The 12047-nt window shown below is 45.3% G+C and overlaps 1 protein-coding gene across 4 annotated transcripts in view; it reads right to left on the bottom strand.

Moving 5' to 3' along the window:
* FN1 (fibronectin 1) overlaps positions 1-12047 on the bottom strand; it is a 54985-nt gene that overhangs the window by 3695 nt on the left and 39243 nt on the right. For 2 of the 4 annotated variants that reach the window (XM_074872570.1, XM_074872567.1), the window contains 12 exons: positions 11580-11735; positions 10667-10780; positions 8670-8939; positions 6594-6781; positions 5400-5487; positions 5044-5220; positions 4700-4789; positions 4296-4475; positions 3660-3749; positions 2354-2820; positions 1636-1774; positions 44-208 (listed from right to left, as the gene is read on the bottom strand). In XM_074872570.1, the coding sequence (XP_074728671.1) occupies positions 44-208; positions 1636-1774; positions 2354-2820; positions 3660-3749; positions 4296-4475; positions 4700-4789; positions 5044-5220; positions 5400-5487; positions 6594-6781; positions 8670-8939; positions 10667-10780; positions 11580-11735 (2124 nt within the window). The remainder of the gene's footprint in view (positions 1-43; positions 209-1635; positions 1775-2353; positions 2821-3659; positions 3750-4295; positions 4476-4699; positions 4790-5043; positions 5221-5399; positions 5488-6593; positions 6782-8669; positions 8940-10666; positions 10781-11579; positions 11736-12047) is intronic. The other 2 variants (XM_074872568.1, XM_074872569.1) reach the window with 2 other exon arrangements.

The raw sequence follows: 12047 nt of genomic DNA, 5'->3' as shown, positions 1-12047 counted from the left end.
CAGGGAGCTTGGAGACAGGGATGGGCAAAAGCAAGCTACTCACTAGAAGAATCACATCTGAAATGACCACTGCCAAAGCCTAAACACTGACACCAGAGCTTAAAGCCAGTTTCAGATAACCGCTCCCATTCCTCGCCAATGGAATAGAAGGAGCCAGTGTAAGTGTCAAAGCAGGTGTCGTCCGCTGGCTGGTTCAGTCCTTCAGACACTGGAACAAAAAGAGAAGAAACGGGTGTCACACACAGCAATAGGAACTACTGAAAGAGAGAATGTTTTTCACTGAATACACGAGGTGGTTTTTTTCCTCACAATATCCTGGCAGTAATGGAACTACCCCATGGGCATATACTTCACGGTTCTGTCAGCAGTCCAGACTCCCTGTGATTTATTTTCCATTTGCATGTGTCAGAGCAGTGGAATGATAAAAAAGCTTGACACGAAGGCTATTTTCATTTTGATTTGCCAAGTTTCAAGCAAGTGTGAGTTTTTGCATTTGCTGCCGGAGAGCAACAATCTGACTTAGCCTGTTTTTAAGAGAAACACGCTGCGCGATGCTGGGGAACTGCAGGAAGCTGGTAGCTGCATGGGCACTTTCTTGGGGCACTTCAGATTCTAGCTCCTGGCAGGGGGATGGCAGAAGGGGACCAGACCATGATGTTGGACAGACTGATTTCCACCTTAGGTGTGTGCCTTGACTGGAAGGTGAGTGTTTTACAACCAGCAGTTCAGTGTGTGATAATTAGGGTCAAGAGTTAATGCTCTCAGTTCCGTCTGTGACAGAAAACTGGGGTGCTGGAAGGGCAGAAACAACCTTATTTCCCAGGGCAGTAGGAGGCTGCATGGAGAGGCTTAATGGGTGGACAAATTAAATCCTTAACTTTTCATTTCCTCTTTTCCCATCCCGTCCTCCTCTTCATTTTGACCTTAAAATACACACAGGAGGAGATGGAGGGAGCAAAAGAGCTGTTGACCAGACCCCTGTGCCGGTAAAAGCAAAGCTCAAGTCCCACAGGGTGTGTGTGGGCTCTGGGCTTTCCAGCTGTGGCAAGTGCCTCAGACCACAAGTACTTGTGGTTGGTCACATGGCTTCTAAATGCTGCCTGTTTGTGCTTCATCAGCATCTCTGCAGGCAGCCTGCCCTGCGGCCAGACCTTCGGGATGGTCTAGCGGTGCTGCTGGACAACAAACACAGCAGCAGTGGCAAATGACTGACAGAGCAGTTAAGCTGGCCACCAGCACCTTGCCACAAGCATGACGTGTTTATGTGACAGCAGATCTTCGCTGCTGGGCAGGAACCTGCGATCCTCAACTTCCTCTGAGAGCAGCAAATACCAGATCTCTTGCTCCCTCTTGGGCACTGACCCTAGAGGAGCATATGGAGCCTCAAAGTACATTCTTCATGATTAGACAACAGATCAGAATAGCTCTAGTCACACCGTCAGTGTGTCAAGTCATCCCAAACCAGTGGGCCTCACAAATCACTTGTCCTCATGTCCTGCTATGAACTCTCTTTGCCCGGAGAAGTGTCCTTTCTGAACTGTTCTCAAGCCTGGGCACCAGGCAGGTTGCCTTGAGTAAGGGAAATGAGGCAGGGACAGCACAGGTTCACCTCAACTCCATAAAGCTTTTACTTACCAGTATTGCCAACTGTGACCACCTCCTCCAGCACCTTTTGTCTCCGGTGATCTTTCAGGGCTTCCACTATGATGTTGTAGGTGGCCCCTCTTGTAAGACCGGTGAGCGTAGCACTGGAGGAAGTGCCAGGAACCCTGAACTGCAACAGGAGGCAATGCCGAGTCACCGGAAAGGGAAGAGTGATTACTCCTTAGGTGTCACCCCACTCATAGGAAAGACAGGGCGTTTAGGTTGCCTTCGATGCTCTATACCATGCTGGCACCACACCATTGCCCTTAGACATTCTGAGAACTTCACAGAATAAATACCAAGTTAAACTTGACTACTCTGGGCTATGGGGTTCATGAGGGATATGTTATTACTGCCATTTCAGGGAAACAGAAACCAAGGGAGACAAAGAAGAAGGGCTAAGGGAGTCTTTGGTTTGGAGAAGTAGAACCTCAGTCTCTGAAACTCCCAGTCACCTCCCTGACTGCCCCCTTCCCTGGTTGATACTGACAGCATTTCAAGGGCTTTCTGGTTTAGCAGTTTTATCCTGTAGCTCTCTCCATGAAGGAGAGGAGGGAAGCCTTCATCCTGCTCTCAGCTACATGTCAATGACTCTATAAACCAAACCCAACTGTCACTCCTTTAACACAGTAGAGGGCTGGACTCCCAGGAGACATCTGCCGCCACAGGTGAGGCTCACACCGTTCCCGTGCCAAGACAGTTCCGTTACCTGCAGAGTATCTTCATCCTGGCTGACCGGCTGACATGAGATGATGTATTCAGAGCTCTCCAGCAACGGCCTCCATGAGATGGTTGTCTGAGAAAGAGCTTCTTGACCCGTGGTGTCGTTGCGCCTGGGCCCACGGGAGTGAGGGTAGGAAGGTTCAACTATGATAGGCACTTGGTACCCAGGGATTTCAATCGCTTCGTCTACGTTTGGTGGCTGCCGTCTTGACCCTGGCCTCAGGGGAGTTGCTGTAGTGGGTACAGGCCGTCTGTAGCCGTGCTCTTCAAAGAAGACTTGTTGACCCTGGTGTCCTATTGTCTGCGGGTGCCCAGAGGTGCCTGGAAGTTGGATACCGTTTCCATTGTCATACCTATTGTTTGTGAGGTAAGGGGTCCCCTCGTCAATGGAAGGTACGTCAAGAATGTCACGTTGGTTGGGGTGTGGTCCGGTAATCAACGTGGGAAGCTCATCTAGCCAAAGAAAGGTTAGAAGCCATAAAGCAAAGCGTGGCAAATTAACAGTGGTATATTAAACAGCTAGAGTGGCTGCTGTACACTGCTCCAAGCATCAAAGATTAGCAATCATCCCAAGATGCAACACACTTTTTATAACCTCATTGTGTTTGTGAGGGTCATTTATATCTCTCTATATATTTATATACTATATAAATATATGTCTGTCTTTCATACATAGGCATAAGAAGTGTGTTGGTATGAAATTTTCATACAGCTGAGCAACAGTTTTGAACACTGCAACCCAAAGAAGCCACCACTGCTCAAATTGAGAAGAAGAAATAATTACAAGAGATATTCACAGGTTATCAGTTTAAGAAAAATCACTGGTGTGGAGTAAGAAACTAGTTCCTTGATCACATTTGGATATACAGCTAGTATTTTGCTTGCTACAGGTATCTCATTCTCACACTGTGGAGAGTGTAAAGAGAAATGCACTGGGCAACACATTAACGGATTCTGCCTTTGATGCCATCATGTGCTAGATGGAAATGAGTGTTAACCCTGATTTAATTATCAATTAGGTACCCAGGCAAGAATCAAGCACCAAGCATGTTGTTCTGTTCTTAGAGTTCAAACACAACTAAATGTGATTAATGTAACTTCAGAATCTTACCTCTTCCATCCTAGAAAGGAAAACTTCCTTACAAAGCCTGTTTGACTCATAAAAATGGTGCAGCTGAATGGTGTGAACAGGGTATTTTAAATAACATTATTATTTCAGTCCTGAGATTATATTCCCCAAGTGGAAGACATAATCTCCTATTGGCACACAACAATCCAGAGCTTTGTTTTACCTGTCCTTTTTCTGCCAACCAATGGTTCACTCTTTTGATTGTTCTTCACAGCAATGATGTAGATGATGTATTCGGTTCCAGGTTCCAAACCTAGGGAGGGAGGAAGGACACAGAGCAATCTTAAATTTAAGGGTTGCTTTTCTTTTATGATTATGTGTGGGATCTAAGGCAGAATGAGAGGTGGGTACAGCTATAGTATGGGTATGTGCATTTTAAATCTGAAGTTTTCAGGACAGTACAAAGAGTCTGGCCTCCTGCTCCTCAGAGCAAATTTCAAATCTGACCATGTCAGCTGGGATCATGGACGCAGCAGACACAAAACCTAATGAATCTTCAGAATGTGTAACTGATGGGGGGCCAGCGTCATGGGCTTTTTTCCTTGAATGGATGAGAGTTTTTTGTTTCCACTGCCACCACATCTGTGGATTATTCAAATCTGATGGCTGATCTGATCAAAGAAGTGCATTGTGTTTGTAGGACAGATGTGCTTCTAAAACTGCTATCTGTCACTAAAGGAAAAAAGCTTTGTCTTTCTCTTAGCTGACCATCAACACATTTTATAATTATGCCTTTTCCCCCTCTCTTCAAATTTAAGTGTTTCAGATGAAGAGTTCCCAAACAAAACGAGACAGGTACCAGTAATAGTAGCCTCAGTGGTGCCAGGTCGGGGGCGAGGCAGAACCTCCTTGGCTGGTGAGCCAGGTTTCTCATATCTGATGATGTAGCCTGTGATCTTGGCTCGTGGAGGCTGCCAGGTAGCCAGGAGGGAGTTGCTTGTGGTTGTAAGGAAGCGCAGGTTAGAGGGAGCATCAATAGCTAGGTGAAAACAAAAGGAAACAAGTCAAATGCAGTAAAGGCAAGCATATTCTTCACCCGACCTGCATCTTCTGACACCCTTCTCAAACTCAAGAGTAAAACATATTACTGTAAATCATAGTAAGTATTATATGTGATCAGACATGGACAACTTCCGCCTGACCATATGTAACTTCTGCTCATGCTAACACACAGTAAACAGTAAAGTCAGACAAGATCATTACCGGTGGAGGCATCAATCACCACTGGGGAACTGCGCGCATTCTCGTTCAGAGTGTAAAGGTAGATCTTGTAGTCATTGCCAGGTTGCAAGCCTAAAATGAAGTTGAAACATAAAATGTTAGCTAACCTGAGGAAGCCATCTAAAAGGGGCACCAGAATGTCTTTCAACAACTTCTTCTTGGAGACTAGTCTTTATGACTCAGATTATTTCCCCCCCCCCCCCCCCCCCCCGCCTTTTGTTCCTACAGTATTTCTCATCAAGGAAATTCAACTACAAAACAAGAACCCAGTGTACCTTCTGGTATGACCCTGGAAACTCCTGCACCTGCAGAAGCACCTCACTTACCAGTGATAGTGTAACTCCTAACTTCAGGGCTGATAGTCCTTTGAATGGGGTTCTGGCCACTTGCTGGGACAGCATCAACTTGGAAGCCAGTGATGGTCTCAGTCTTGGTTCTCCAGGTAATGGTGATGGTTGTCTCGGTGGCATCTGTCACACGGGCCCTGCGAGGGGGACTAACATCTGCACCAGGAGGAAAAGGTCTGCTGTCAGTACTATGGGGACTGTGAATCCTACTAGCTAAGTGTTTGTGAAGGCCTTTACTGGAGCTTTGTAGAGAGCCCTACTCTTGAGATGGTAAGATCTCTGCCTCTGTACCCAGCACAATACTAACTGGTCAGTTGTGGAGGATCACTACTTACTTTCAAGAGTGGTGACCACCCCCTGGGCTGGTCGGCTGGTCAGAGAGTCCTTCAGGGCATACACGCTCACTTCATACTTGGTTGCTACCTGGAGTGGACAAAGTTATGCCATGTTATGAGAAGGACCTAGCACAGTGGGAAATACTCCTGCCCTCATTCAGTGTTTGGTGGAGCCACACTTCTCAGTCGCCAGTTACTGAAGTATGAAACCTCAAAATAACTGAAACCAGTGAAGGATTGATGGGGTAATTCTAATTATTTCCAGCTGTAGTAAAAGAGTAGACATGGACCCTGATAAACAGTGTTGTTGATAATACTAGTAGTGCACATGTGCACACCCAGGAGGAGAGGAAATCCTGGAAGAAGCTTATTTGTCATCCTTCATTTTGGAATCTGTGCTTCAAAGCTTATTCTTCAGAAAAAGCTAATTTACATCCTGTTTTTCCTGGGGTTAATGGATGCCATTTGCTATGATAAGGTCCTCTTGCTGTGAAAAACAGAGAACGGTGGAAGTTACAGCCTGGTCTTTCGTCCTTGACTGCATCAGATCAGGAGTCCACTTAGATTAGAATGTTTTTTTAAGGCTCATTTTTGAAAATGATTCATAAAACTCCTTAAAAACAGATCAGTAGCTTTTTAAGATAGCAGGAATCATAAAAGCAGTGATTTTCAGCCTTTTCGAGTTCAGGAACTCCTGAAATGTTTCCAGTGGAGAAGATGGCTATATAGCAAATTTAAGCCTACTCACAAAAGACTTGAATTTTTTAGTTACATTTTGCACAGTTCTTAAAAATAGGCAATAGACTGCCAGAGCTCCCATTTCACAGCTGGAAAACCTCTGCATTAGGTTACTTTATCTGACCTCTTTTGTGAAAGATGAGTAAAAGCATTTTACTGGGTTACTGTTGATTGTGAACCTGATAATTTGCATTTGATTAAGGCATCCAATCTCTGTACTAAATGAGGAAGGGGAAAGAATGAAGATTCAGCAGGCCAGTTCCTTGCCTTTTAAAAACTATGGTAACAAGCAGTTACAGCTGATGGCTAGTCAGACTTCAAACAGAGCCAGACCCTTAGGAGCTGAAATGACCTACTCCAACTGAGGTTCCTGACCCAGGAATCTGAAATTGCTTCAAGTTCTCCTAATATGTCCTTCCCACAATGCAGTCTGCATTTCACAAAGAAAAGAGTTACCATTAATCCAGACACGACAGCAGATGTACTGTCCGGAGAAAGGTTGATTTCTTTCATAGGACCAGTCTTTTCTTTGGGATTCACTCTGACTCTGTAGCCAGTAAGGCGAACGTTTGGTGCATTCCAGTTGACGGTAAGACTGGTGGGAGTTACCTGAGTAAACTTCAGGTTTGTTGGAGGTGGAATTGCTGCAAAAATCCAGATTGGCACACGGTTAATTTAAGGATGACAGTCTTGAATAAAACAATATTCTCTCCTGAACATGAGACAGGTTTAGGCCTGAAATATATGGGCAGGAAAGTGGCGTGCCTTCTGCAAACACAGGCATAAAGCACCGTGCAAGGGGACAAGGTATTCAGGAGGAGATTCTCCAATCTACCGTAACACTTTTTAGTAAAAATAAGGAGATCTCTGTGCTTGAACTGAAGTTAGGCAAGTGACAACACTTGCTGTGATATAAGGTGAAGGCTTTGGGAAGTACTTAAATCTGTAGGAGGACAGTGTGGTTTAATTCTCCTGCCTGTCTCTGCTTTTCATCATACAGCTAATAGTTTAGTCCTGCTTCACTTGCCTATCTCTGTTCATTTCTAAAATACAATGGATGATTTACAAAAGTAAGTAGGAAGCAGGCTCAGGAACCGCAAAGAGGATATAAAAATACTGCAAATGCAGAGGGGAAGCATTTTACAGCCACTTACACAAGTGTAAATTACTACACAGAGAGCAAGGCAATGGAAAAGCAGAGCTGTGGTGGCCATAAGGCTCATCACGCAAGAGTCTGTTCATGAGCTAACACATCCAATACCTTTAAAACAAATGTTTTTATAAAAAGAGAAGCGTCCATTAAAACATTTTCTTGCCTTACTGTTGGTAATCCTTGGGCTGTAAACAGGGAAAAAACATACCTTACCATAGTGCCCACTATTAGCGCATTGTTGTGAAGTTTTCTAATTTTATAGAGTGGAAATACAAGATAATTCTCCCTTCTTGCTTTGCTCAGAGTTCAGTCTAAAGCTTATGAGAGTCAATGGAAAGTCCTGAATGACTTCAGATAAGTTTCTGAACAGCCCCCACGGGGTAAGTCTCAGAGAGTGGGTTTTAAAAATGACCGTATTTGCATTTCTGGCAGGTAGTCAGCCAGCTGTTTCAATCATTACAGCGCTTTGCTTCAGTTTAGTATAACAATCTGTACACTAGGAACCACTGTCTTCTTTACACCCCTGGAATTATAGCACCAACTTTTCATCCACAAATGAACGGGAGACCTTTATTACAAAGGTGCTACCTTTGTAATAAAGACATGTCTGGTAATGCTGGAAGCTTTGCAATAGATTCCATATTGCTGGAAGTAATTTTATGTCAAGCAATTAGCTTCCTTTTCCATTTTCACAAAGGAATTTTAAAGGTATTCTACATGGAGTTGGATCAGACTGGCACATAAGGGACTCTCCCAAAGGGAGCATGTCCTCTTCTCGCAGAGGTGATGTGAGTGCAGGGAGCGGGCACGCGCACGGGCTGTAGTCCTTCGAGCAGTGCCAGTGAAGGATCTAGAGGCTCTGTGAGACCTGAGGGTTAAGCAATCTCCTAGCCCTTCATGCTGATCTTTTGCTCCATCCAGCAGCGAGGACCCTGGGGGATGAAAGCTGCCCTCATCTCTCTGTTGTTGGTAACTGCCTCTGCTTGCGGGTGCCCCATATCCTAAAGACAAGAGCGTTGTGAGAGGGCGGTTCACCATGAATCAGGCTCCGTGACTACGACCACACATTACTGATCCACTTGAGGACTTAAGGGCTGTAAGGTAACATCCCTCCTTTCTCTAGAATCATCTCCTCTAATCCTGCTGATCTTTCCTGCATTCCCCGCCTGCCGCAATGCGTACGTACGCAGGCTGACTCGGCTGGCAGCCAGCTCTCTCCAGCACCAGCTAAGCCATCTCTCAAGCGCCATCACATCCCCTCGGCTGCCCCTGGGGCTTCCCCGGCGTGGAGCACCAGTTGCGCATGGAAGCACACTTCACCCAACAGGGCAGAAGCCACTGCTGCCATGGCCTGCTGGGTGGTGTAGTTAAAGGTGTACCTGTGGACTGGGTCCCAGTCAGGGGCAGGCTCTCCATGTCATCGTATATGGCAACGATATTGATAGTGTACTCAGAACCTGGCCTGAGGCCATGCAGCTCAGCAGTGTCTTCTTCGCCACCTGGGGCCGGCAATAGCTCATGGATTCCATCCTCAGGGCTTGAGTAGGTCACCCTGTACCTGGTGACTTGCCCCTGCGGGCTTTCCCAAGCAATTTTGATGGAATCAACATCCACCTCAGTGAATGTTAGTCCTTTAGGGCGGTCAATGTCTGTTAGGCAAATTAACGGTAAGAGGTTATGTGATAAAAAGCAGGTCGTGGGTGAGGAAAATAAAAAGCATTTCTATAACATGCAAAGCAGTTTTCGGTTTTGCGCAGGAAATGGGGTACTTGATTCTCCTCTGTGCTGCACCTTGCACACATGCTTACACTCGTGCAGAGTAAGGCTGAGAGTTTGTGGGTGCCAGACAGCAGGAAGGCAATCTTGGCCTTGTTGAAACCAAAAGGACTTGCGTTACCACCTTCAAAGCAGCCAGGACACCAACTCTTACCTATATTTGAATCCCCTTGGCACTAAAACCCCTTTCATGCAACTCTTAGCAGCATTAAGCTACCTTAAAGTGGTCAAGAGAGAAAAAGAAACAGGAATTTTAAGACCCATTTCTACCATCAGAGCCAATAACTGGTTCCTAGTGCTAGAGGCAGCCAGACAACCCACCCAACTCGGTCAGTTCAGATTCGTGCTGCATTTACTTTTCACTACTGTAAGCTGCTGTGCAAAGCGCCAGTTCAAGGAGAATCAGTCCCGCTATTTTCTTTCATAAATTAATATCCAATTAACACACTTATCAAGAATGCAAATTACTCAGTATATTATATTTTAAAATCAGTTAGAAACAAACTTTTCAGCTTTGTATTGAGTGCACAGGGAATGCCCACAGGTGCAACTGGGCGATATGCACACTTCCCAATTAGACCAATTAATCAGATTTTCCTAGCAAGGTGGGAGCTCAGTGCTAGACAGCAAGGTCTTGCTCCACAGAAGTCTAGTGTGGCTACCACAGAGCTATACCCATTTGTTACACAAAATGCGAGGATCTAGCATATCATTTTTATATTGGATCCAAATTATGCTTTTCTATAAGATTTCAACATTTTTATTTGCCATGTTATATTAGTCCTGAATTTTCTACATTTTCTAGTTGGCAAAGGTGATTTTTACCCAGGAATTTGTTGTCTTGAAATTGATGTGCACTCTTATCCCATCTCTGCAAAGCTTCAGAGAAGCTCTTCTTGTCTTTAGGACAATTCTGTAAGTTTTTGGGGCTGAGCTGTGGTTTTGAATACAAGCTTGAGCAAGGGAATAATGTGCATGCAAATCCCTACCCCAGAGGTGTCCCTGAAAAAGGCATTTTACATCAGAGATGTCTCCGAGTTACACGTTCCCTCTTGCCTCCTCTTTGTGTCCAGAACAGCACTGCTGCTTTGTATGGGCAGATACAGCAATTCGAGGGCTGAGCTGTCCTTTCTTTTGCAGTACTTCATCCCAAATTCTTGTGGTTTCAACTCATGTGGTTTCCTTTACTCCCTTGCACAGGGCAAGAGTTCCCAAGCCCAGTCCGGTAATCCCAAGCCCTCAACAGTAATCACCTTTGCCACCTAGCTCCAGAAAGGAGATCTTTGCACATTTTTTCCACTGATTGGCTGACGGCAAACAAAACCCCAGAAGACTTTGCGGCTTTAGTGAAAGAAAATCAGAAGCGCAGCATTTTGAGGGGGTGGGAAATTGCATTTTGCAAGTGTTTGAGGGAGAGGGACTGCGTTTTTGCCAGGGACTGCAATTCACGGGCACGGTACTTATCACAGGGCAGACCACTTTGCATTCTCCTGGAGACTAGGCACCTGTCACTTGCTTTCACTGGGAATGTGCTAGTGCATGGTAGATTCAGACATCAAGAGATAAGGTTTGGTTTGTTACCGTGAAGTGAAATACGTACTGGTGACAGCTGTCTCAACCAAGGGGAGGCTCTCTCCGTTCTGGTTCTGAGCATAGACACTGACCATATACTCAACTGTGGGCTGCAGACCTTCAATAGTCACTTGCGTTTGATCTGGCAGGAAAGAACAATGTTAGTCCATCTGCTGCTGCACAAAGCTGCAGAGAACTGGCCTCTGAGTAGCCTTGAATGAAGGGCCTGTATAAGCCATACCATGAATAAATATCGTTAAAACGAGACATGATTGACATATTGAGTTTGCCCTTTGCTTGCATTATGCTTCTCTGGCAGTGCATAACAAGGCATCTGCAATTTGTACCTGCTTGAAGGCCCTGCAGCTAAAAGGGTGGGTTAGCACAGTAGAAGAAATAAAGCAAGAGAAGACCAGGTTTCATCATTTTCTGGGACAAGACTGACCATTAACCCAGCTGCATCACAGGTGTACCTGAGTAGTGATCTCTGCAGATCCCACAAAACACAGCGTGTTCCCGAGAGCAACCCGAGAGCTGACACTGGGCAGGCTCTAACGAGCACAAGCCTGTAGCGTATGTGACTGAGTCCGTGCTGTGACCAAGGGTCACATTATGTGACCTGCAGAAGGATTTCACAGGAAGTTTTGCTGGATGCTAGAAAATCCAGTGGCATTTCTTTGAAATTTCAGACGCTGAAGTTGCCAAGAACAAACCTTTGCAGCACAGTGGTGTCAAAGGAATGTGAAGCTTTCAGGGCAAAAATTTGCCCTAGCTTCTCCTGGATGAAACCCAACTGAAATCAGCAGGACAGCAAAAAAAAAAAAGCTACAAGCAGGAGAAAGTTTGGCTTCGAGCATCTGCCTACTGTCCTATAGTATTGATTCTAGTGGTCATCGCTTACATTCTTTACAGATCTGGTGAAGGATGTCATGTACTCTTACCTGCAGGGACGTTTTTAGTTTTTGTGGGCCCATGTCCTTTCTTGGGAACAGCTGTCACCCGATACCCTGTCACTGGGGAGGTTGAAGGGAGCCATCTGATGCTGATACTGTTGTCCTGGACATCGGTAACTTGCATCTGTGATGGTGTGTCTATTTCTGGGCAACAAAAACAGTTTTTTCTGAGTATGTTGGTACAGGAAACCCTCCCTCCACTGTTGCCTCCTGAATTTTATTCTGCTCCTGCTTTTCTAGCCTGTGCTTCTTAGAACAGAAAATTCATGTTGCTATTTATTTGTCCCTTATGCTAGCCTAGAGCAAAAAAGCCTTAACCATGATGTGTGGGTGACAGACCTCCTATCAATGTTAGTTGAGGATTTTTCTTCTTTTAAAGTCTACTAAATGCTTTTATCTGCAGCTACAGTAGGAGTAGGATTAGGCTATAACCAGATCAGGAGTGAGACAACAGTC

This window comes from Strix uralensis, chromosome 6 (genome assembly GCF_047716275.1).
Source record: "Strix uralensis isolate ZFMK-TIS-50842 chromosome 6, bStrUra1, whole genome shotgun sequence".
NCBI lineage: Eukaryota > Metazoa > Chordata > Aves > Strigiformes > Strigidae > Strix > Strix uralensis.
The sequence above is the reverse complement of the archived record's forward strand: the minus strand, read 5'-3'. Positions and strand labels throughout refer to the sequence as shown.